General features: G+C 41.7%; 1 protein-coding gene across 15 annotated transcripts in view; it reads left to right on the top strand.

The window, feature by feature from the left end:
* Nucleotides 1-19,398, top strand: part of tfcp2l1 (transcription factor CP2-like 1) — a 40,105-nt gene extending 20,707 nt beyond the window's left edge. For 3 of the 15 annotated variants that reach the window (XM_042000770.1, XM_042000773.1, XM_042000779.1), the window contains 8 exons: nt 4,223-4,323; nt 4,907-4,958; nt 5,092-5,185; nt 5,289-5,379; nt 6,029-6,108; nt 6,697-6,839; nt 18,741-18,792; nt 18,871-19,398. In XM_042000770.1, the coding sequence (XP_041856704.1) occupies nt 4,223-4,323; nt 4,907-4,958; nt 5,092-5,185; nt 5,289-5,379; nt 6,029-6,108; nt 6,697-6,839; nt 18,741-18,792; nt 18,871-18,908 (651 nt within the window). In that variant the 3' untranslated portion in view covers nt 18,909-19,398. Of the gene's footprint in view, nt 1-4,194; nt 4,324-4,459; nt 4,959-5,018; nt 5,188-5,288; nt 5,994-6,028; nt 6,109-6,696; nt 6,840-18,740; nt 18,793-18,870 lie in introns of those variants that run through there. The other 12 variants (XM_042000771.1, XR_006012156.1, XM_042000772.1 and 9 more) reach the window with 12 other exon arrangements.
* The last annotated feature ends 8,133 nt before the right edge of the window (nt 19,399-27,531 follow it).

The following is a 27,531-nucleotide window of genomic DNA, read 5'->3' as shown; positions in this document are numbered from 1 at the left end:
GCGCGCACGGCGTCCTGACAAGCCGGGGTCCAGACCCACGCCGCCTCCTTCTTGAGCAGCTGGCGTAGCGGAGCCGTTAAGTCTGAGAAGCGTGGCATGAACCTGAGGTAGTAGGCAGCCATCCCCAGGAAGGAAGACAGCTGGGATGGCGACTGTGGGTCTGGGATGGACAAAATGGCCTCCGTGTGGGACATGATCGGGGTGATGCCCTCCTTCGAGAGCCTGAACCCAAGGAACTCGACCTCCTCGACCCCGAACGTGCACTTTTCAGCATTCAGAGTGACCCCATGCTGCTCGAAACGCCGGAACACCTGCACCAGGAGAGCATCATGCAGGGTGACGGAGGGTGCGTGCACGACCACATCGTCCAGGTAGATGGAGACACCCTCGATACCAGCCAGTATGAGTGACATTATCTTCTGGAAGCAACTCGGGGCCGACGAGAGTCCAAAAGCCATGCGTTTGAATCTGAAAACGCCCATGTGTGTGACAAAAGCTGTGAGGTCCATGCTGGTCTCCGCCAGAGGAACCTGTAGGTAGCCGTTTCGTAAGTCCATCTTGCTGAAGACAGTGGAGCCGTGGAAATGGCTAGTGAGCTCCTCGGCCGTAGGCAGGGGGTACTTATCGGGGATAATGGCTTTGTTCAGGATCGACACTTTAGCCCCTGTATCCACAAGGAGTGGGATTGAAACTGAGCCCACTTGGCATGTGCAGTGTTTGAAAGCCGGCCGTGAAGTCTGAACAGTGTTTACGGGGACAGCCACAGAATCGTGGGGGGCCGGTGAGGACCGGCAGCAGCGGGCAAAATGATTCAGCTTGCTGCAGTTCCGACATCGTTTACCCCGCGCAGGGCAGAACTGATCTCTAGCTGCATGTTGTGAAGAGCCACAGTTACTACAGCTCCTGGCCCCACTCTCCCCGGGCCCCCTGGCCACTCTCTGCACATCCAAACTGTCACTCCTCCTGTCCTGAGGCTCTGCAGTCTCTGTGTGATGAACTGACGGCGGTGATGACGTCATCGCGTCATGTGTGGCACGGCCGAGTTTTTGAGCCTCCATTAAGGCAATTTAAGCCAATAAAAGTCTTTCTCTCAACTGGTTGCATGACGTTTTCTCTATTAACTGATCAACCATAAGTCCGTCCTCCAGGACTCCAAAGTCACAGAGTCTAGCCAGCTCGCGTAGAGCAGCCGCGAACTGGGCAATGGGCTCACCCAGCTTTTGGGCCCTCTGACGAAACTCGAACCGGTGCATGCGCCGGCTCCTCCCGGGGCCGAAATGCGCCTTCAAAGCGGCCGTGGCTGTGGCGTACGTATCCGCATCCGCCAGGGTGAGCGTGGCGAAGGCTCGCTGCCCCTCCTGCCCGAGACAATGGCGCAGGAGCGTGCACTTCCTCGTTTCCGCATTAAGGAGAACAGCAGCCTGTTATGAACACCACATTTATGAACACCATAGGGGGGACAGTGGAAGAAGCAAACAGGCTGAACATCTTCTTTAACCGCTTTGACCAGCCCACTGTCCCTCCTCCCACACTGTAGTACACATCCTCCCTGACTTCATCCCCTGTGCAGCCCCCCTGCCAACCTTTACCCCTTCCCCCATCTCAACATCCTCCACACATAACAGCAGAACAGGTGAGGGGAGAACTGAGGAAGCTCCACCCATGGAAAGCAGCAGGCCCTGACAGAGTGCCTCCTCATCTGCTTAGGACCTGCGCTGCTGAACTGGGGGAACCACTCCAGCATGTCTTCAACCACAGTCTACAGCTGGGGAAAGTACCTACACTGTGGAAAACATCCTGTATTGTTCCAGTTCCAAAGAAAAAACGTCCTGGTGAGCTGAACGATTACAGACCGGTGGCACTTACATCCCAGCTGATGAAGACGATGGAGCGGCTCGTCCTCATCTCCTCAAGCCCCAAGCGCAACAGGCCCAGGACCCCCTACAGTTTGCCTATCGCGCAGGTGTGGGTGTGGAGGATGCTATTCTCTACCTCCTACACCGTGTCCAAGTACATCTGGATAAGGGGAGGGGCACAGTGACGATCCTCTTCTTGGATTTTTCAAGTGCCTTCAACACAATCCAGCCCCTGATGCTTCTGGACAAACTGAGGGAGATGCAGGTGGACCCCTGCTTGGTGTCCTGGATTGGTAACTACCTCACAGAGAGACCGCAGTACGTCAGGCTAAAGGACATCACATCTGACACTGTTATTAGCAGCACAGGAGCACCCCAGGGGACGGTGCTGGCCCCCCTCCTCTTCACACTCTACACCTCAGACTTCTGTTACAACTCAGAGCTGTGTCACATCCAGAAGTTTGCAGATGACACAGCCATCGTGGGGTGTATCAGGGATGATGGAGAGGACGAGTACAGGAATCTGGTCAGTGACTTTGTCTCCTGGAGTCAGATGAACCATCTCCAGCTTAACACCTCAAAGACTAAGGAGCTGGTTATTGACTTCAGGAAGTCCAGCCCACAACCACGTCCAGTGACCATCAGGGACGACAAGGTGGAGATTGTAGACAACTACAGGTACCTCGGGTTGTGGCTGGATAACAAGCTGGACTAGACATGCTGTACAGCTCACCTGTACAGGAAGGGCCAAAGCCGTCTGTACTTCCTGCGAAGACTGGGATCTTTTAACATCTGCAGGAAACTCCTGTGGATGTTCTATCAGTCTGTGGTAGCTAGTACGCTTTTTTATGCTGTTGTCTGCTGGGGGGATAACATGACAAAAAGGTGTGCTAACAGGCTGGAAAAAGTCATCAGGTGGGCGGGCTCTGTGGTTGGCATGAAGCTGGACTCCCTGGTGACAGTGGCAGAGAGGAGAACACTAAAAAAACTACTGGCTATTGTGAATGATGCCAGTCACCCTCTGCACACTGTCATCAGTGCACAGAGAAGCCTGACCAGTAACAGGCTGCTCCTCCCCAAGAGTAGGACCAACCGGCTCAGAGACTCCTTTGTCCCCCGAGCCATCAAACTGTACAACTCTGCATTAGGCAGGAGGGGGAGAAGGAGGGGGGAGGGAGGTGTGCAGTCCGCCTGATACAACACATGCACAATAACCCATACAAACAGTTGCAATAACTTATACGTGCAATAGTGAACTGGGAATCTGTACCACCTCTACTGTGTGCAATGCTTGTTTATATTGTTTTATTTAACTTATCTTATTGTTATTATTGTTATATTTATTGCATTCTATTTGCCTCTATTTGCTTTGTACCTGTATATATTGTGTCTTGTGCTTGTCCTGCTTTACTGTTGGTGTTGTATTGCTACTGGTACCCAAATTTCCCTGAGGGCTCTCTGAAGGGATTAATAAAGTATTTCTATTCTATTCTAAAGAGAAAAAAGAGCCAGACATCCCATCACTATTGGCAACACTGCACACTGTTGGTGCGTGAGTGTGCCCCCTTGAGGTGGAATTCCCTCTGTCTTGTCTTATTATCCTTCTTTTTTGTAGCTGAGTTGGTTCCTGTTTTATTTTGAAGTTTCTGTTGGTGCTTTGAAGACCTATTTATATACCTTTTTTAATATTTTGTTACTCCTGAGTGCTGAACTTTATGATTAAACTGCACAAAATGAGTCAAAATGACTCATGTCTTGGTTGGTTCCACCAAATCTCACTCCAAGGATTATTGAAGAGTTGGCAGCCCTGCATACTGAGCTGAAATGAAAGACGTGGACTACGTTAGCACACAGCTAACAGTGTTTAGCTAAACACTGAAGTCTAGAGTGAAGGAAATAACAAATTCAGGGTAATTTAGGGTGATGCTATAAAAGGTCTGAACGGCATCGGCGACTTTAACCCTTGACCTCAACGTTGGAAAGGAGAGTGGATCAGAATTCCTCCACAACCATGAGAGAGAGTGATACCATCATCCATTACTGCACCATTCCTGCTGCTGGAGGAGCTTCTAGAAGCTGCTGGATGATGGAGTTTAGACTGTTTTAGTTTTTTGATCTGTCACGATCATCTGAGCTTGGAGGTGCTGAATTTTCAACACCCGATGAGAATTAGCTGATTTTGTTCTGACACATTAAAGCTCAGAGTTAATGAGGGTTAACTTTCTATATCACCACAATAACAACAACATGATTGTTTGTTTTTATCACAATAAAAACTCAGCATACAGCAGTTTCCAGCTGTTTGGTGGTTTAATGACGACAGCTTTTCATACTTCAGCTGACCGGATTTTGGCCTCTGCTTGCAGTGTTCCCCGTGGCCCGATGCTCTGAATGTCACCACCCACAGCAGCAGCACTCCGTCACCAGTTTACCACAGCTCACCCACACCGTGTGCTTTCACAGAAGGGTAAGCCACTTGCCAAGCCACCATCACTCTAACCTCTGAGGGCTGCTGTTAGCTTTGATAGCACTTTGTAACAGTGATGGACTGGAAGAAAACATGGATGCAGCCACGCTTTGCTCTCTGAACCCACATTTTACAGACTTCAGGGCTGGATTTGTCATCTTTTTCGGGACTGATCATATCTGTATCAGAAGGTAGAGATCAAAACCTGAAACCTAGTTGTTTTTGGAAAGTTTGGAAGTTTTGGAATAAATTGGAAATTTACATCTGGATGGGAACACAGTTACAGTTAGAGGTGAAAACACGTTTGGTTTTCTTTAGTCCTCCTTCAGTGTCAGAATAAATGAAGACTCTTTTGTCTCAGGAGTCAATATTTGGTTTGTCCCTTCTGGGCTCCAGTAGTACCATAGTGGAGGGAATGAGAATCACAGATTTTGGACATGCATTGATCATTTGAGGGTAACGGAAACCTTGACTTAAAGAAAAAGTCAGCAATTTTACACACTGGGAACCTAAAACAGGAATATGAGCAGAAATCATGACCCGAGTGTATTTACTTCCTCATGTATGTGCATTTTTTTTCTAGCAACTGTTCTCCAAACCACCAAGTGGAGGTGCTCATGCCTGGCCACTCTGATGTAAGTAATGGAAGGCGATGCAGTGGGAAAGGGCTAAACGTGCTCGTTTTTCCCCTTTAGGCCAATATTTGGAGACAGTGGATGCTGTGCTGCTCTTCTCATTTCAAGGGTTCTTCTTCTTTTTGACATGTAGCATCTCCTGCCGTCGTCCTCGCCACAGAACACTCAGCAGTGGCTGCAGCGTCACAGGTTCTCGCCTTTCTCAAGGCTCTTCTCCAGCTTCTCAGGTAATGGTTTTATCCGTGGTGAATGTCGGAGAGCAAAGGAAGAACCAGACTGTAGGAATTTGTGGTCCTGAACCAGAAAGCGCATCTGTCTCTGCTGTTGCAGGTGCTGATCTCCTGAGGTTGAGCAGAGAGGATCTGATCCAGATCTGTGGCCCGGCAGACGGCATTCGACTTTTTAACACGATGAAAGGAAGGTGAGACATAAAAGTCGAGTTTTACCTGTCCGGATAAACACAGCCTGATTTCCTCGTTGAGACCTCACAGAAACATTAATGAGTCTGAAGGCTGAAATACCAGTTAGCTTAATCTTTGTCAGACCTGGATAAACCCTCAGCTAAACAAGGTACAATCCTTTCATTTCAGATATCTCTGGCAGAGAATTATCCTTTTTTTCTCTTGTTCATCATACATACAGCAAAATGAAGAACTGGCACTAAGCAAAGAAAGATAAAGATCCTCTTGACTGCAGCTCTTATTGGCCCATCTCATTGTTAAACACTGATTATAAAATACTCTCAAAGGTATTCGCTCGCCGCCTGGAAACATAGACAGTCCTATTTCAATGTTTGCCGCCTCTTTTATGTTATGAATTCCTCTTGCCAAAACACGCCAGAATGTCTTCTTTCTGAGGAGGCAGACAAGGCCTTTGATAGAGTTAAGAGGGACTATCTTTTTGACACTCTTACAAAATTTGGTTTTGGAGCAACTTTTATTTCGTTGGGAGCCACTGTTGTAAGAACAGATGAAGGGATGGATGGATAGACGTCTGGATGGTGTCTAGTAGTGAATGATGTTGCATGTTCTCTAGGTGCTCACAGCGCCGCCTCTTCTCTTATTTTCCAGGTGTATCCAACCTCGTCTCACCATCTACGTCTGTCAGCAGCCAACCAGAAACCAGCCTTCTATCAAACCAGGAAGAGACGGTAAGTCCACCTCCAGTAGTCCTGAGACAGACATGACAAACTGGCTCCCGGTCCAAATAGAAGATGTAGCTACAAACAACTTTATTTACACCATCAGTACTGACGTTTGACATTTTCAGGTTTTTCCCTGTCAGCTCCACTTCAGACCACATCAGCCTGTTAGAAACAATTTCCCTCATGGCTCAGCAGAGGGCGCCATAGTGTCAGGTTTACCAAATGGTTGTCATGGTAACCTCAGCTCCAAAAGCTGTTTTTGAAGACTCATTTTTATGATCTGGCCTTCGATCTAGCATGAGACTCTTGTTTTTCGTGTTTTATGGTGTTACTGCTATTGTTTCTGTTTTTACTTTGCATTTTATTTTACGTTTAAATCTTTTGCTTCTTTGCGGTGTTCAGCTGACGTTGTGTTAAAGTGCTCTATAAATAAAGTTGAGCTGAGTTGAGTTTTTAATGAAAAGGCTTTTCCAGCTTCCTGTGAAACTGGTGTTAAATGCTGCCATCATGACAGGACGTGATGGAGTGTGGTGAATGTGGAGAAATCTTGAACCATGGATGCTCCTTGACCTGGTTTTCTGTGGTCCTCTCCAGTGTACCAGGCTCTCTACCTGGATGAGCTGACTCTGCTGGACTTGTCTGAAAAAATAGCTTTGCTTTACAACATCACTCCACAACAAATCACACACATCTACAGACAGAAGACCACAGGGATCCACGTCAGAGTCTCTGATGAGGTAACTGTCCACCACCCAGCTCTTCGTTACCTGTCAGTCCTTTTCAGGTGAAGTTATATGAGACAAAGTGATGATTTGAACGTGTAATTTCTGTTTGGTTATTTCTGAAAACGAGACCACAGTTTAGCAGGTAATTGCATCTACCTTCATCCTCCCTCATGTTGCCTCCAGTCTGGACCAGTCAGGGTTTTCTGCCTCTGTGTCTTTATAGTGACGTTTCAGGAAAAACTTCTTCACAATCTCACTGTTCTCACTACACGATCTGCTTCAGTAATGTGTTGAATTCAGTATGAGGAGCTGAAAGGTTCAGAAATGCTTCATGTCAGCGACCAGAGACATGGAGACATGATGAGGTGGATGATCAGACGGCCCAGACGGCAGACATGTTTGGGCCTAATCCGGGCTGCCTTTGTCCCTAATGGCTCAGTTACAGCACTGGTGAGTGTGGGCCAGATATGGACCAGATATGAAGGGCCGGTCTGGACAGAGATCACAGTAATACAGTAAATTGGTGGTCATTCCTTTCCTTTATTGCTTTATTCGGTTTACCCAATAGCTGGAGCTAATACTCTTCCTGGGGTCAACACTTAAACATAGCATGTCAAACATTATACAAATAAAAAGAAAGAAAACAACATATAAAAACATATAAATGTAAGATTAAAACTGCATCTGATTATAAAGTGTCAGTACTGGACCTATCACACCTAATCACCATAATCCCTCAGTAGTCATAAATTAATACCAGTTGTGTTTTCAGTAATCTCTTAAAAATGGTTTTACTGGGAGATTAGACTATAGCTGGTAAAATATTCCACATTGTTAAAGGTCTATAATTTACAGATCTACACGCCCCATCAGTTCTGGTTTTTATCAGGCTGATCTTGTGAGTACAGACCACAGATGTTCACAAGTCTTTTTTACAAGTCCAAGTCAAGTCTGAAGTCACTTAGTTGTAATGACCACCGCCTGTCCTGCAGGCTTTAGATGTTTTCCTGCTACAACACAACTGATGTTGAATTACACTTCAGAAGAAATTTAACTGGTTTATACTGGGATTAAAAGCTGTTACAGACTGGTTTATACTGGGATTAAAAGCTGTTACAGACTGGTTTATACTGGGATTAAAAGCTGCTACAGACTGGTTTATACTGGGATTAAAAGCTGTTACAGACTGGTTTATACTGGGATTAAAAGCTGTTACAGACTGGTTTATACTGGGATTAAAAGCTGCTACAGACTGGTTTATACTGGGATTAAAAGCTGTTACAGACTGGTTTATACTGGGATTAAAAGCTGTTACAGACTGGTTTATACTGGGATTAAAAGCTGTTACAGACTGGTTTATACTGGGATTAAAAGCTGTTACAGACTGGTTTATACTGGGATTAAAAGCTGCTACAGACTGGTTTATACTGGGATTAAAAGCTGTTACAGACTGGTTTATACTGGGATTAAAAGCTGTTACAGACTGGTTTATACTGGGATTAAAAGCTGCTACACACTGGTTTATACTGGGATTAAAAGCTGCTACAGACTGGTTTATACTAGGATTAAAAGCTGCTACAGACTGGTTTATACTGGGATTAAAAGCGGCTACACACTGGTTTATACTGGGATTAAAAGCGGCTACACACTGGTTTATACTGGGATTAAAAGCTGTTACAGACTGGTTTATACTGGGATTAAAAGCTGTTACAGACTGGTTTATACTGGGATTAAAAGCTGCTACAGACTGGTTTATACTGGGGTTAAAAGCTGCTACAGACTGGTTTATACTGGGATTAAAAGCTGCTACAGACTGGTTTATACTGGGATTTAAAGCTGCTACAGACTGGTTTATACTGGGATTAAAAGCTGCTACAGACTGGTTTATACTGGGATTAAAAGCTGCTACAGACTGGTTTATACTGGGATTAAAAGATGTTACAGACTGGTTTATACTGGGATTAAAAGCTGCTACAGACTGGTTTATACTGGGATTAAAAGCTGCTACACACTGGTTTATACTGGGATTAAAAGCTGTTACAGACTGGTTAATACTGGGATTAAAAGCTGCTACACACTGGTTTATACTGGGATTAAAAGCTGTTACAGACTGGTTAATACTGGGATTAAAAGCTGTTACAGACTGGTTTATACTGGGATTAAAAGCTGCTACACACTGGTTTATACTGGGATTAAAAGCTGTTACAGACTGGTTAATACTGGGATTAAAAGCTGCTACACACTGGTTTATACTGGGATCAAAAGCTGCTACACACTGGTTTATACTGGGATTAAAAGCTGCTACAGACTGATTTATACTGGGATTAAAAGCTGTTACAGACTGGTTTATACTGGGATTAAAATCTGTTACACACTGGTTTATACTGGGATTAAAAGCTGCTACAGACTGGTTTATACTGGGATTAAAAGCTGTTACAGACTGGTTTATACTGGGATTAAAAGCTGTTACAGACTGGTTTATACTGGGATTTAAAGCTGCTACAGACTGGTTAATACTGAGATCAAAAGCTGCTACAGACTGGTTTATACTGGGATTAAAAGCTGCTACACGCTGGTTTATACTGGGATTAAAAGCTGCTACAGACTGGTTAATACTGGGATTAAAAGCTACTACAGACTGGTTTATACTGGGATTAAAAGCTGCTACAGACTGGTTAATACTGAGATTAAAAGCTGCTACAGACTGGTTTATACTGGGATTAGACGCTGCTACAGGCTGGTTTATACTGGGATTAAAATCTGTTACACACTGGTTTATACTGGGATTAAAAGCTGTTACAGACTGGTTAATACTGGTATTAAAAGCTGCTACAGACTGGTTTATACTGGGATTAAAAGCTGTTACAGACTGGTTTATACTGGGATTAAAAGCTGTTACAGACTGGTTTATACTGGGATTAAAAGCTGCTACAGACTGGTTTATACTGGGATTAAAAGCTGTTACAGACTGGTTTATACTGGGATTAAAAGCTGTTACAGACTGGTTTATACTGGGATTAAAAGCTGTTACAGACTGGTTTATACTGGGATTAAAAGCTGCTACAGACTGGTTTATACTAGGATTAAAAGCTGCTACAGACTGGTTTATACTGGGATTAAAAGCGGCTACACACTGGTTTATACTGGGATTAAAAGCTGCTACACACTGGTTTATACTGGGATTAAAAGCTGTTACAGACTGGTTTATACTGGGATTAAAAGCTGTTACAGACTGGTTTATACTGGGATTAAAAGCTGCTACAGACTGGTTAATACTGGGGTTAAAAGCTGCTACAGACTGGTTTATACTGGGATTAAAAGCTGCTACAGACTGGTTTATACTGGGATTAAAAGCTGTTACAGACTGGTTAATACTGGGATTAAAAGCTGCTACACACTGGTTTATACTGGGATCAAAAGCTGCTACACACTGGTTTATACTGGGATTAAAAGCTGCTACAGACTGATTTATACTGGGATTAAAAGCTGTTACAGACTGGTTTATACTGGGATTAAAATCTGTTACACACTGGTTTATACTGGGATTAAAAGCTGCTACAGACTGGTTTATACTGGGATTAAAAGCTGTTACAGACTGGTTTATACTGGGATTAAAAGCTGTTACAGACTGGTTTATACTGGGATTTAAAGCTGCTACAGACTGGTTAATACTGAGATCAAAAGCTGCTACAGACTGGTTTATACTGGGATTAAAAGCTGCTACACGCTGGTTTATACTGGGATTAAAAGCTGCTACAGACTGGTTAATACTGGGATTAAAAGCAACTACAGACTGGTTTATACTGGGATTAAAAGCTGCTACAGACTGGTCAATACTGAGATTAAAAGCTGCTACAGACTGGTTTATACTGGGATTAGACGCTGCTACAGGCTGGTTTATACTGGGATTAAAATCTGTTACACACTGGTTTATACTGGGATTAAAAGCTGTTACAGACTGGTTAATACTGGGATTAAAAGCTGCTACAGACTGGTTTATACTGGGATTAAAAGCTGTTACAGACTGGTTTATACTGGGATTAAAAGCTGTTACAGACTGGTTTATACTGGGATTAAAAGCTGCTACAGACTGGTTTATACTGGGATTAAAAGCTGTTACAGACTGGTTTATACTGGGATTAAAAGCTGTTACAGACTGGTTTATACTGGGATTAAAAGCTGTTACAGACTGGTTTATACTGGGATTAAAAGCTGCTACACACTGGTTTATACTGGGATTAAAAGCTGCTACAGACTGGTTTATACTAGGATTAAAAGCTGCTACAGACTGGTTTATACTGGGATTAAAAGCGGCTACACACTGGTTTATACTGGGATTAAAAGCGGCTACACACTGGTTTATACTGGGATTAAAAGCTGTTACAGACTGGTTTATACTGGGATTAAAAGCTGTTACAGACTGGTTTATACTGGGATTAAAAGCTGCTACAGACTGGTTTATACTGGGATTAAAAGCTGCTACAGACTGGTTTATACTGGGATTAAAAGCTGCTACAGACTGGTTTATACTGGGATTTAAAGCTGCTACAGACTGGTTTATACTGGGATTAAAAGCTGCTACAGACTGGTTTATACTGGGATTAAAAGCTGCTACAGACTGGTTTATACTGGGATTAAAAGCTGTTACAGACTGGTTAATACTGGTATTAAAAGCTGCTACAGACTGGTTTATACTGGGATTAAAAGCTGTTACAGACTGGTTTATACTGGGATTAAAAGCTGTTACAGACTGGTTTATACTGGGATTAAAAGCTGCTACAGACTGGTTTATACTGGGATTAAAAGCTGTTACAGACTGGTTTATACTGGGATTAAAAGCTGTTACAGACTGGTTTATACTGGGATTAAAAGCTGTTACAGACTGGTTTATACTGGGATTAAAAGCTGCTACAGACTGGTTTATACTAGGATTAAAAGCTGCTACAGACTGGTTTATACTGGGATTAAAAGCGGCTACACACTGGTTTATACTGGGATTAAAAGCGGCTACACACTGGTTTATACTGGGATTAAAAGCTGTTACAGACTGGTTTATACTGGGATTAAAAGCTGTTACAGACTGGTTTATACTGGGATTAAAAGCTGCTACAGACTGGTTTATACTGGGATTAAAAGCTGCTACAGACTGGTTTATACTGGGATTAAAAGCTGCTACAGACTGGTTTATACTGGGATTAAAAGCTGCTACAGACTGGTTTATACTGGGATTAAAAGCTGCTACAGACTGGTTTATACTGGGATTAAAAGCTGTTACAGACTGGTTAATACTGGTATTAAAAGCTGCTACAGACTGGTTTATACTGGGATTAAAAGCTGTTACAGACTGGTTTATACTGGGATTAAAAGCTGTTACAGACTGGTTTATACTGGGATTAAAAGCTGCTACAGACTGGTTTATACTGGGATTAAAAGCTGTTACAGACTGGTTTATACTGGGATTAAAAGCTGTTACAGACTGGTTTATACTGGGATTAAAAGCTGTTACAGACTGGTTTATACTGGGATTAAAAGCTGCTACAGACTGGTTTATACTAGGATTAAAAGCTGCTACAGACTGGTTTATACTGGGATTAAAAGCGGCTACACACTGGTTTATACTGGGATTAAAAGCGGCTACACACTGGTTTATACTGGGATTAAAAGCTGTTACAGACTGGTTTATACTGGGATTAAAAGCTGTTACAGACTGGTTTATACTGGGATTAAAAGCTGCTACAGACTGGTTTATACTGGGGTTAAAAGCTGCTACAGACTGGTTTATACTGGGATTAAAAGCTGCTACAGACTGGTTTATACTGGGATTTAAAGCTGCTACAGACTGGTTTATACTGGGATTAAAAGCTGCTACAGACTGGTTTATACTGGGATTAAAAGCTGCTACAGACTGGTTTATACTGGGATTAAAAGCTGTTACAGACTGGTTTATACTGGGATTAAAAGCTGCTACAGACTGGTTTATACTGGGATTAAAAGCTGCTACACACTGGTTTATACTGGGATTAAAAGCTGTTACAGACTGGTTAATACTGGGATTAAAAGCTGCTACACACTGGTTTATACTGGGATTAAAAGCTGTTACAGACTGGTTAATACTGGGATTAAAAGCTGTTACAGACTGGTTTATACTGGGATTAAAAGCTGCTACACACTGGTTTATACTGGGATTAAAAGCTGTTACAGACTGGTTAATACTGGGATTAAAAGCTGCTACACACTGGTTTATACTGGGATCAAAAGCTGCTACACACTGGTTTATACTGGGATTAAAAGCTGCTACAGACTGATTTATACTGGGATTAAAAGCTGTTACAGACTGGTTTATACTGGGATTAAAATCTGTTACACACTGGTTTATACTGGGATTAAAAGCTGCTACAGACTGGTTTATACTGGGATTAAAAGCTGTTACAGACTGGTTTATACTGGGATTAAAAGCTGTTACAGACTGGTTTATACTGGGATTTAAAGCTGCTACAGACTGGTTAATACTGAGATCAAAAGCTGCTACAGACTGGTTTATACTGGGATTAAAAGCTGCTACACGCTGGTTTATACTGGGATTAAAAGCTGCTACAGACTGGTTAATACTGGGATTAAAAGCTACTACAGACTGGTTTATACTGGGATTAAAAGCTGCTACAGACTGGTCAATACTGAGATTAAAAGCTGCTACAGACTGGTTTATACTGGGATTAGACGCTGCTACAGGCTGGTTTATACTGGGATTAAAATCTGTTACACACTGGTTTATACTGGGATTAAAAGCTGTTACAGACTGGTTAATACTGGGATTAAAAGCTGCTACAGACTGGTTTATACTGGGATTAAAAGCTGTTACAGACTGGTTTATACTGGGATTAAAAGCTGTTACAGACTGGTTTATACTGGGATTAAAAGCTGCTACAGACTGGTTTATACTGGGATTAAAAGCTGTTACAGACTGGTTTATACTGGGATTAAAAGCTGTTACAGACTGGTTTATACTGGGATTAAAAGCTGTTACAGACTGGTTTATACTGGGATTAAAAGCTGCTACACACTGGTTTATACTGGGATTAAAAGCTGCTACAGACTGGTTTATACTAGGATTAAAAGCTGCTACAGACTGGTTTATACTGGGATTAAAAGCGGCTACACACTGGTTTATACTGGGATTAAAAGCGGCTACACACTGGTTTATACTGGGATTAAAAGCTGTTACAGACTGGTTTATACTGGGATTAAAAGCTGTTACAGACTGGTTTATACTGGGATTAAAAGCTGCTACAGACTGGTTTATACTGGGATTAAAAGCTGCTACAGACTGGTTTATACTGGGATTAAAAGCTGCTACAGACTGGTTTATACTGGGATTTAAAGCTGCTACAGACTGGTTTATACTGGGATTAAAAGCTGCTACAGACTGGTTTATACTGGGATTAAAAGCTGCTACAGACTGGTTTATACTGGGATTAAAAGCTGTTACAGACTGGTTTATACTGGGATTAAAAGCTGCTACAGACTGGTTTATACTGGGATTAAAAGCTGTTACAGACTGGTTTATACTGGGATTAAAAGCTGCTACACACTGGTTTATACTGGGATTAAAAGCTGTTACAGACTGGTTAATACTGGGATTAAAAGCTGCTACACACTGGTTTATACTGGGATTAAAAGCTGTTACAGACTGGTTAATACTGGGATTAAAAGCTGTTACAGACTGGTTTATACTGGGATTAAAAGCTGCTACACACTGGTTTATACTGGGATTAAAAGCTGTTACAGACTGGTTAATACTGGGATTAAAAGCTGCTACACACTGGTTTATACTGGGATTAAAAGCTGCTACACACTGGTTTATACTGGGATTAAAAGCTGCTACAGACTGATTTATACTGGGATTAAAAGCTGTTACAGACTGGTTTATACTGGGATTAAAATCTGTTACACACTGGTTTATACTGGGATTAAAAGCTGCTACAGACTGGTTTATACTGGGATTAAAAGCTGTTACAGACTGGTTTATACTGGGATTAAAAGCTGTTACAGACTGGTTTATACTGGGATTTAAAGCTGCTACAGACTGGTTAATACTGAGATCAAAAGCTGCTACAGACTGGTTTATACTGGGATTAAAAGCTGCTACACGCTGGTTTATACTGGGATTAAAAGCTGCTACAGACTGGTTAATACTGGGATTAAAAGCTACTACAGACTGGTTTATACTGGGATTAAAAGCTGCTACAGACTGGTTAATACTGAGATTAAAAGCTGCTACAGACTAGTTTATACTGGGATTAGACGCTGCTACAGGCTGGTTTATACTGGGATTAAAATCTGTTACACACTGGTTTATACTGGGATTAAAAGCTGTTACAGACTGGTTAATACTGGGATTAAAAGCTGCTACAGACTGGTTAATACTGGGATTAAAAGCTGCTACACGCTGGTTTATACTGGGATTAGAAGCTGCTACAGACTGGTTAATACTGAGATCAAAAGCTGCTACAGACTGGTTTATACTGGGATTAGACGCTGCTACAGCCTGGTTTATACTGGGATTAAAAGCTGCTACAGACTGGTTTATACTGGGATTAAAAGCTGCTACAGACTGGTTAATACTGAGATTAAAAGCTGCTACAGACTGGTTTATACTGGGATTAGACGCTGCTACAGGCTGGTTTATACTGGGATTAAAATCTGTTACACACTGGTTTATATTGGGATTAAAAGCTGCTAAACGCTGGTTTATACTGGGATTAAAAGCTGCTACAGACTGGTTTATACTGGGATTAAAAGCTGCTACAGACTGGTTAATACTGGGATTAAAAGCTGCTACAGACTGGTTTATACTGGGATTAAAAGCTGCTACAGACTGGTTAATACTGAGATTAAAAGCTGCTACAGACTGGTTTATACTGGGATTAAAATCTGTTACACACTGGTTTATACTGGGATTTAAAGCTGCTACAGACTGGTTTATACTGGGATTAAAAGCTGCTACAGACTGGTTAATACTGGGATTAAAAGCTGCTACACACTGGTTTATACTGGGATTAAAAGCTGCTACACACTGGTTTATACTGGGATTAAAAGCTGCTACACACTGGTTTATACTGGGATTAAAAGCTGCTACACACTGGTTTATAATGGGATTAAAAGCTGCTACAGACTGGTTTATACTGGGATTAAAAGCTGTTACAGACTGGTTTATACTGGGATTAAAAGCTGCTACAGACTGGTTTATACTGGGATTAAAAGCTGTTACAGACTGGTTAATACTGGGATTAAAAGCTGCTACACACTGGTTTATACTGGGATTAGAAGCTGCTACAGGCTGGTTTATACTGAGATTAAAATCTGTTACACACTGGTTTATACTGGGATTAAAAGCTGTTACAGACTGGTTAATGCTGGGATTAAAAGCTGTTACAGACTGGTTTATACTGGGATTAAAAGCTGCTACAGACTGGTTTATACTGGGATTAGAAGCTGCTACAGGCTGGTTTATACTGGGATTAAAAGCTGCTACAGACTGGTTTATACTGGGACTAAAAGCTGCTACAGACTGGTTTATACTGGGATTAAAAGCTGCTACAGACTGGTTTATACTGGGATTAAAAGCTGCTACAGACTGGTTTATACTGGGATTAAAAGCTGCTACACGCTGGTTTATACTGGGATTAGAAGCTGCTACAGGCTGGTTTATACTGGGATTAAAAGCTGCTACAGACTGGTTTATACTGGGATTAAAAGCTGCTACAGACTGGTTTATACTGGGATTAAAAGCTGCTACAGACTGGTTAATACTGGGATTAAAAGCTACTACAGACTGGTTTATACTGGGATTAAAAGCTGCTACAGACTGGTTAATACTGAGATTAAAAGCTGCTACAGACTGGTTTATACTGGGATTAGACGCTGCTACAGGCTGGTTTATACTGGGATTAAAATCTGTTACACACTGCTTTATACTGGGATTAAAAGCTGTTACAGACTGGTTAATACTGGGATTAAAAGCTGCTACAGACTGGTTCGTACTGGGATTAAAAGCTGTTACACGCTGGTTTATACTGGGATTAGAAGCTGCTACAGACTGGTTAATACTGAGATCAAAAGCTGCTACAGACTGGTTTATACTGGGATTAAAAGCTGCTACACGCTGGTTTATACTGGGATTAAAAGCTGCTACAGACTGGTTAATACTGGGATTAAAAGCTACTACAGACTGGTTTATACTGGGATTAAAAGCTGCTACAGACTGGTTAATACTGAGATTAAAAGCTGCTACAGACTGGTTTATACTGGGATTAGACGCTGCTACAGGCTGGTTTATACTGGGATTAAAATCTGTTACACACTGGTTTATACTGGGATTAAAAGCTGTTACAGACTGGTTAATAGTGGGATTAAAAGCTGCTACAGACTGGTTCATACTGGGATTAAAAGCTGCTACACGCTGGTTTATACTGGGATTAGAAACTGCTACAGACTGGTTAATACTGAGATCAAAAGCTGCTACAGACTGGTTTATACTGGGATTAGACGCTGCTACAGCCTGGTTTATACTGGGATTAAAAGCTGCTACAGACTGGTTTATACTGGGATTAAAAGCTGCTACAGACTGGTTAATACTGAGATTAAAAGCTGCTACAGACTGGTTTATACTGGGATTAGACGCTGCTACAGGCTGGTTTATACTGGGATTAAAATCTGGTACAGACTGGTTTATACTGGGATTAAAAGCTGCTACACGCTGGTTTATACTGGGATTAAAAGCTGCTACAGACTGGTTTATACTGGGATTAAAAGCTGCTACAGACTGGTTTATACTGGGATTAAAAGCTGCTACAGACTGGTTAATACTGAGATTAAAAGCTGCTACAGACTGGTTTATACTGGGATTAAAATCTGTTACACACTGGTTTATACTGGGATTAAAAGCTGTTACAGACTGGTTAATACTGGGATTAAAAGCTGCTACAGACTGGTTTATACTGGGATTAGAAGCTGCTACAGGCTGGTTTATACTGGGATTAAAAGCTGCTACAGACTGGTTTATACTGGGATTAAAAGCTGCTACAGACTGGTTTATACTGGGATTTAAAGCTGTTACAGACTGGTTAATACTGGGATTAAAAGCTGCTACAGACTGGTTTATACTGGGATTAGAAGCTGCTACAGGCTGGTTTATACTGGGATTAGAAGCTGCTACAGACTGGTTTATACTGGGATTAAAAGCTGCTACAGACTGGTTTATACTGGGATTAAAAGCTGCTACAGACTGGTTTATACTGGGATTAGAAGCTGCTACAGGCTGGTTTATACTGGGATTAAAATCTGTTATATACTGGTTTATACTGGGATTAAAAGCTGTTACAGACTGGTTAATACTGGGATTAAAAGCTGCTACAGACTGGTTTATACTGGGATTAGAAGCTGCTACAGGCTGGTTTATACTGGGATTAAAAGCTGCTACAGACTGGTTTATACTGGGATTAAAAGCTGCTACAGACTGGTTTATACTGGGATTAAAAGCTGCTACAGGCTGGTTCATACTGGGATTAAAAGCTGTTACAGACTGGTTAATACTGGGATTAAAAGGTGCTACAGACTGGTTTATACTGGGATTAAAAGCTGTTACAGACTGGTTAATACTGGGATTAAAAGCTGCTACAGACTGGTTTATACTGGGATTAAAAGCCCCAGCTGTTGGTTTATATTATAAACAGATTGTCTTTGAGTTTTCGGGTTAAATAACTTCTGGATCGTTTATAGACATGATCAACATATTTCTACAGTCATTTGCTAGATAATCCTCATCCTGCAGAAGGAGTTACTTGATGATAACCAGTTGGGAGGATTTATGTTGATGGACTTTCTGGGATGTTAAGTTGATCTTCTCTGTTTCAGATGTTGCAGAACTTCAGGGATGAAGCCAGCTTCATCATCAGCACGATAAGGGGTGAATACAGGTTAAAGTCAGCGTTGAACATGACAGTCGGCTTGAAAACGCCTTCACCACATCCCTCTCTCTTCACAGATAAAAACAGCGATGGCATCAGCGTGGTGCTGAAATGATGAGCGGGAACTCGCCAGGTTTCCTCCTGGAGTTGTAAAGCTTGTAAATATTTCTCTCTGTGCTGCAGTACAGGACTTTTAGAGAAAAATAGTTCAGGAAAATGCTTTTATGCTCTCTGATCCAGCTAATTTAGTGGTCTGGTTTAATTTTCAGGATTCGTGTCGTTTTAATGTCGACTTTTCTTTAGTTGTTGATTCATCTTTGATATTTCCTGTAGTTAAACAGTATATTACTACTTCCAAGAGTCCTTCATACTGACCTCTGAGCTAATAAAAAGCCAACAGAGTGTTTTATCATCATTCAGACAAAATGAAAGGATGAATGAACAAAGCTGGACGATGTTTTCTGAGCTCCTCATGATGATTTTATCCCAGCTGATATTTCACTGTAAAAAATGTTTTAGATAATTCATGTTGAAACGGGAAAATGCTGTAATTTTAACCTGCTCTGCTGTCAGTTTATTTCTGTCTAAATAAAATATTTAATGGACTTTTCTCTTTTTCTGGGGTTGGGGTAGCTGGAATACAAAAATCTGTAAAGTTACGTGGACAAATTATTAAAAACAATAATAATAATAATAAGTATAAGACAAAAAAAACAAACAAAAAAAAAACGTCTCAATTTGCAAAACAAGGCAAAAACCACCAGTCAAGGAATGGTTCTGGTGACGAGTCCTCAAAGCAGCAAGAAATGTACAAAGCTGTGACGGCGGGATTGTTACAGTCTTCATCTTTCCTCGCTTTATTTCCTTTCCTTAAACCAAAATGCCAATAACTAGATAAATAAAAGCTGGATCAGTGGTGGTGGGAAAGATGTCTTCCAAAAAGTTCCCAGACTGTTTTAAAACTGTTTCCTTCACCTGCTTCACCTCCGCCTGCTTCGGATGCTGCAGCTGAAGAGGAAGCTCCGCCACCAGCAAACGTCTGTGTTATTTTAACACATTTGGCATCATCTGTCTAAAGGACCTGCCTCTTTTTATCTCTAACGTATCATGACTACTACCAGTACAAATACTAGTACCATTAGTAAAACAAAAAAGGAAAAGAAAAAGCTCGGCCCAAAATCACCACTGGCTCAGGGCTAAGTATGCCGAATGGCCAGTTCAGCGTTGTAGGTGACCATTTTGACAGGCTTTGCTTAATCTGATTTAGAAGAGTCAGGAAATTCTCCTTAAACAGTAGTTCATGCTTCCTTCTAACATTTCTTTCATCCTCTTTCCTCTTTAAACAACACAGAATGTACCATGAAGCTTCTCTGTAGTTTCTTCTTAAGGCCCATTTATGCTCCACCCAGAAGTCTCCGCACAGATGGACAGTAGCTGCGTTTCCATTTCAGTATTTCGCAAAATAAAAGCGATATTTCTAAGATTTGCCATTGAATGGTATTAAACACATTAGCCGTTATTCTCTGAAAATCTCGCCCCGTGAGACTCCACTTTGAGGAGGATAGAGATTTCTAAATCTTTGTAAAACTCTTCCATTTTGCCGTTGTTTGCTATCAGTGATGACGATTATAATTTTTCTTTAATTATTTGTAAAAAAATTTCCGTCTCCTCCTGCGTCTACTCAGACTGCGCCATCTCTATTTGAAACGAAATGATCACATGACCAGCTACTTCACGTCCGGTGAAGCGTAAATATGAGAAAAATGTTTCCATGACACGATATTTGGGAAATTTTTTCCGAAATGTCAGTGTTTCCATTACTGTTTTTTTTATTGCGATATTTAGCTTTTGCGCAATTCTAAGGGTAATGGAAATGCACCTAGTTTTGTCTGTCTTTTGCATCGGTTACATGCATAATTTGGTCTGTTTTCCGGGAGCTTAGCTATCTGTTGCTTGATGCAGAAGACGGAGGAATACCATCAGAAACCACGGGGGCAGTGCTGAGCAGAATAGTTGACATGCAACCAGGGAAAGAACCAAACCACAGAAGAAGAAGAGGAACAAAAAAGCTAAAGGAACAATGAAGACAAGGACAAAAACTGTAGAAATTGTGCAAGCTTTTGAAGAAAGACTCTATGCTAATGTTTAGGGCATGTTGGGTGGCTGGACAACTTCATACCACCAATAAACGGTGTCTAAAACTGACATCGGCTCACGAGAGAACTCTGAACTCAGCACTGTCCCCTAGTGGAGGAAGTGACTCAAAAACCCTGGCAACGCAAAAGACGCATGGAAGTATGAGGATGGTGACATGTGACAACGTTTGAAGCGGACGTTGCTATTTACGTACGAAAGGGAGCATAAATGGGCCTTAAATTGTAACTTTATTAACAATCCAACAGTCAACCAGAGCTGTGCCCCAATTCAGGGTCTGCACACTTCGGAGTGTAAGGACTACGTAGGCTACAGAGTGTCCTCTGTCGTCTACACACTTCGAAGTCTGCTTAACGTTCGTGAAATGGGACAGCCTACCTAGTCATCAAGAATTTCCGATAGCAACAACGCAGGACGTTGAATCACTTAAACCTCATAGGATGAACGTTAACACCAACCTGTAACACAGACAGTAAAAAAAAAAGCTGGTACACACTTCAATAACCTCTTAAAAATCCACAAATATCAAATGTTACCGAATTTTAATGTCTCCATTTAACAAACATGCTTGAAATGCACTTGGTTTTGTAACGTTTATACTAAAGTTTTTAAAAAAAACATACTTTTTTTTAAACAAAACTTTATTGTAATGTAAAACATACTATTCTGACCTTGGTTGCTGATTCGCCACCATCTTGTGTGCAATGAATTCTGGGAGAAAAGAGGCCGTAAGGATGCATCACCAGCAGCCTTCGTTTGAGGCCAAACGAAGGGCGGATTTGAAGGGTGAATTCGTTATGGAAACGTATGTGGCCGACGAATCCGCACTTCGAAGTGTGCAGACCCTGAACTGGGACACACTTCAGCTCTCATCAACTCACATCTCTCTCTATGTGCATCACTTAAATCCGCCCCTGAACAACAACATAAACAAGGAACAATATTTCTATTGTTACATCTTTTCTTGTTTTCCTTGAGGTGTAATTGATATTATATTACTACAAATATATTGGCTTTCAATATAGAATACATATAATAGAACACAAAATAATTAAATATCTTGTCTGAATTGCAGTTTTCTATGTTTTCTCTGTATTTCTTTACTAACACACTTACTCACTGTATTGTTCTGAGCTAACATAGCAACAAAAGCTAATGTGTAAACATGTTTACACTTTTTGCTTGTTGCTTCAACACTTTTTGCAGAACTTGGGCTCATTGTGTCAAAACTTCACACACAAGCACACAAGACACAACATTGGGAAATAAACCATTCACATCTATGTTGAACTGAAACTCTGCTATCAAAACCTAACAATCCTTTGTCAAAATGTCGCCCTGATGACAAAGCGATTCACACTTACATCATATGAACACACTTTCAGGTTAGCAGCAACACCCTAGTGTAGTTTATATGAAACACTGCAGTCTTTCATTTTTACTGTTTCTATTCAGTTCATCATTCTGTGAAGCTCAGTGCAACCTTTTCGTTTTGTATTCACGACAACCAGAAATTAAAGTGCTGAAAGGTTAAAAATGATATCAACTCCATACTTCACATCACAGTACTTTACAGTACAGTGCTGTAAATACTGTAGATACAGACTGGAGCGGAGGGTTGAAGACACACCTGTTTTCCAGTCTGAATGTCCTTACTGTCTGATGGATGCAGCTGTGAACCAGCTTAGATGTGGGTGGACTCTCCGCCCGGCTTCCCTCATTGTCAGGCCATGATTTACTGTACTGTATCACATAATCCACCAACGTTGCTCTGATATCATCTGAAATATTGTTCCATACATAACCTCTTCAACCATGTCCTACTCCTCTCTCTCTTTGTCTGCCTCTGCCTCTTGCTCTCCCTGCCTCCATGCTAGCAAAGTTCTCAAAATGGTTCAACTGAGGCCTGTTTGTGGTTGGCTGATTGGTGATCAACTTTGTAAGTAAGTGTTTTCAAGTGTGTGTCCTAAGTGTTTTTAATCACCCAATGTGTTTAGTTGTTTGAATAGGTGTGTTTCCCCAATGGTACCCATGAGGTTTCATTCATGCACGAAGTGTCTTATGTATGAAATAGTGTGTAGTGTGCAGGAGCAAGTGTGTTACAGAATTGCAGTTGAAGTTGTTTAAGGTCTGGCTCCACTGGTGTTTAAGGTAGAATAACAAAAGCTTCAAGTTTTGTTACTTTGGTCTAAGCATGTGTCTAAAGTGTTCAAGCAACATGCAAAAACTGTAACAGGAATATTTCTTTGATTGTTATTAGCAGTTAGGAAATGCATCGATGATGTCGTACCGAGGATTACTGTGCGGACATTTCCAAATCAGAAGCCCTGGGTTAACGGTGAAGTCTGTGCTAAACTTAAAGCAAGGAAAGACGCCTATAACTCAGGTGACTTGGATGAGTACAGGAAGTCCAGGTACGCGCTCCGGAGAGCTATATGTAGAGCAAAGAGACAGTACAGGGACAAAGTAGAGTCTCATTACAAGGGCTCTAACACCAGAAACATGTGGGCCGGATTAAAAACTCTTACTGACTACAAAAAGAAGACCAGCAGTACTGAGGTGATGTCTGTATTTCTGCTTGAAGATCTGAACACCTTTTCTGCCGCTGTGAGAGCACCTCTACAGATACAGAGGTACAAAAGGCTCAGGAGGACCACTGCCCACCTGTGATGAGCAGGGCAGAACTTTAAAAAGGATAAACACACATAAGGCTACTGGACCTGACAGCATTTTCAGTATGTCACTGCTCCAGTCTGTAGTCCCCACATGCTTCAAGAAGACCATCATTGTCCCTGTCCCCAAGAAAACCAAAACCCTTTCCTGAATGACTACCGCCCAGTAGCACTCACTTCCACCATCATGAAGTGCTTTGAGCGGTTAGTCAAATCATTCATCACTTCTTCCATCCCGGACTCATTAGACCCACTTCAGTTTGCCTACAGGCCCGACAGGTCAACTGAAGACATGGCCTTCACCCTCCACACTGCCCTTTCCAATCTGGACCAGATGGACACACATGTAAGAATGCTGTTTATTGACTACAGCTCAGCATTTAACACCATTGTGCCCCCCAAACTTGTCACCAAGCTCAGAGACCTCAGGCTCAACAGCGCCCTCTGTGACTGGATTTCACAGGCAGACCACAGGCTGTGCGGATGGGCAGCACCACCTCCTCCACCCTGACTCTGAACACCAGTGCCCCCCAGGGCTGTGTGCTCAGTCCTCTGCTTTACTCCTTGTTCATGCATGATTGCGTAGCCACCCACAGCTCCAATACTATTAAATTAATTAAATTTAAATTTGCTGACGATATGATTGGCCTGATCACCGGTAATGACAAGACGGCCTACAGAGAGGAGGTCAGAGGCCTGACATGTTGGTGCCAGGACAACAATCTCCATCCAACGTCAACAAAACTAAGGAACTGATTGTGGACTTCAGGAGGAGGCAGCGGGAGGAACACGCCTCCCTTTCCATCAACGGGGCTACGGTGGAAATAGTTAACAGCTTCTGGTTGCTTGGAGTCCACATCAGTGAGGACCTCACCTGGACTCATCACACTGACTTTATTACAAGTCAGTAATAAAGTCAGTGCTACGGAGGCTCAACATGGACTCAAGGATCCTCTGCAACTTTTATAGCTGCACCATAGAGAGCATCCTGACTGGCTGCATCACCGCCTGGAACAGCAGCTGCTCCACCCTCCACCGCAAGGCTCTACAGAGGTTGGTGAAAACTGCTCAGCACATCACCGGGACGGTCCTGCCATCCATGGAGGACCTCTACACCCAGCGGTGTAAGAGGAAGGCCACCAGAATCATTAAGGACCCCAGTCACAGACTGTTTTATCTGCTACCGTTTGGCAGCATTCAAGCCCGTCCCACCAGCTCAGGGACGGCTTCATACCGCAGGTCATAAGACTTCTAAATGCTGTCAGCAGCAACGTCACCTTTAAATAGCATCTTTTTATTGCTTATTTTATATTTTACTATATAAATTATTTGTAGTATTCTTGCTTTTTGTGTTCGACTATTTTCATGTGGTTTATATTCTTTTTAACATTATTAGGAGAACCTGGGATCTAAGAATTTCACTGCCAATGATTATTGATGTATTTGTTGTGCAATGACAATAAATTCATTCATTCATTCATTCATTCATTCATTCATTCATTCATTCATTCATTCATTCATTCATTCATTCATTCTTTCAGTTGAAGTGATGTTATCAAACTACTTTTATCCATTGTTAAATCCATGTTAAGTTTGTTCATGTTAAGTTTTGCTTGTAGTTCTAGTTTCATGATGGTACTGGGACTAAGAGAGACCCCCCTCTGCTGTTGTTGTGACTGTTGTGACTGTAACAAATGACTTATGCTAAAATACCTGACTGCTGTCTGAGCTGCTCATTACATTATCATCTACACAAACAGTGCATGAACATTTGAGTTTTCCTTCCCTTTTCCTTTTTATGTTTTTAAACCAACCCCAACAGTACAATAACCAGCACTAAAGAGTCATTTTCTACTTTGTTTAACTTTTATTTGTTTACCGTGCATTCTTTTCTCTCACTGGTGCTGGGGGAGCCATGTGAACTCTTGGGGCAGAAGTGGTAGAAGCCAAAGGAGCTGGAAGTACCGTGGGCCTGTACCAAGCCAGCTCCTCCACAGGGGAGATCATTTGCTCCATATTCTTTATAGATTTAGATTTGTTGTTGTGATTTTGAGTAGTTTGATTTCTTATTTGATTTTTGGTCATTCTTTTTGTTTAAGTAATAAATGAACTAACTGTTAGGTTCTGTTTCTTTGTTTAGTTTGTTAGTATTTGTTAACACCTCATGTGTTTAGACTGGTCCAATCAGCCAGTATTTAAGTTCCCTTTGTTTGATGTTTGTTAGGTCAGGTTAATTTGGTTTCTTTGTGTTAACAGTTTTAACTTACTCTGAGTTACCGTTATACCTTTTGTTTAGTTTTGTTCATTTCACCTCTTTTAAGGGCCCTGATGTGTTTTCCGTGAGTATTTTTGGGTAAATAAAACCAGCTCCTTTTTGAAACCACCTGTGTTCTGGTCCTTCATCAGTTCAGTCCCTCACAGGCTGTCCTGACTGCTGATTCAGCTTTTACATTGCTTTTTGGGTATCCTGGTGATGATGTCATGTGTTCAAATTCCCACTCTTTGCTGAATCTTCTAAACGTTATCCAAGAAAACAACCTCTGGAATCCCCTGTTGGATAAAATGGGCTTTTAGCTTTCTTATGACTGCACTGTTCTAATCCACCGTAATCATGTAGTCCTTGTTCTGAAAAGAGAAGGGCTGGTGTTCCATATCATGAGGTTGCAGTGTCTCTGCTGCTTTGGGTCCACTGTCCAGCAGAGTTTCATATGCTCCCATTCACAGCCATCTTGTTGATTTCTCGCGGGTCTTGCGAGTGTAAATAAAGTTTGTTGGCATTCTACATCTCATGAGCTTTCAAATGATACCTTACGCTTGAACGAGACTTCATCCATCAGGTATATATCTCTGAGCATATATGCAGAAGCATCCCTACCATATAAGATCTCTGACGCACCGCAGAGCGAAGACAGATCAGAGACAATTTCTTTCATTGATGCAGAGATTTTACTCATTTACAACAAAGCTGAAAGTGATCAGCATGTTCAAGAGACCTAAAAAACTCAATACACCCTCTTAGAAGCTCTTAAGTAAACACAGAGATGTAGTTATATGACCAGTTCTGAAGCTAGCAGCGATGCTAATGCTAACTATGACTCTGATTTTATACTTATTGATTATACACTCTGCACAGTGCCAGGGACAAATGGTGAACTGTATACACACAGTATTTTGTAGCCAGATTCTCTTCCAAGAAGAAAATACCCATATGGCACAGTTTGGGTATCTGCCTGGTTCTATCCACACTAAAACATTCATAGCCGCTATGAGCTTTTGCTTTTCTCATGTAACTTGGTACAGTTGTACACAAGGTGTTGCTGAATACATGCAGTGACGTCTTTATGCATAGAATAATTTCTATCATGATGTTTTCCACTGTGTAAAAAAAAAACTAAAACAAACAAAAAACAATTAGGTGAGGATAAAAATGTCATTTTTTCCTTTTGCTCAGACACATGAACATTCACAATGTTTCTGACACTGGGCTTATATGCTGTAAGGCCATAGCTAAACATTCAGACCAAGGTTATGAGGATATATTGACCTGATAATTTTAGAGTTATTGTTTATTTAATTCCTGATAAATCTGTTCAGGCAAACCACACCTCCAAAACCCCGTCCTAGGCTTTAACAGGTTTTAGAGGATTTAGTGAGAGGATATGAGTTAAAAAACATTTGTCGGGGGGTTTATATCACAAAATATAGAAATAACCACTGAATATTTATCTTGTGTATCGAGTGTAAAACAAATTTACAATCATGGTCTAGTAAGGCAAGGCAGTTTATTTTATAGCACATTTCAGGACAGGGTTATGGTCAGGGGACAGCAGGCAGAACGTCGACCTGCCGTTTGCAAGCCAAGTAAAAACTAAGAATTCAGTACATTCAGGAATGTTTCCTGAGGAAGGATGG

The sequence above is a fragment of the Melanotaenia boesemani genome, chromosome 12 (assembly GCF_017639745.1).
Source record: "Melanotaenia boesemani isolate fMelBoe1 chromosome 12, fMelBoe1.pri, whole genome shotgun sequence".
Taxonomy (NCBI): Eukaryota; Metazoa; Chordata; class Actinopteri; order Atheriniformes; family Melanotaeniidae; genus Melanotaenia; species Melanotaenia boesemani.
Note: the sequence above shows the minus strand (reverse complement) of the source record. Positions and strands in the feature narration are given on the sequence as shown.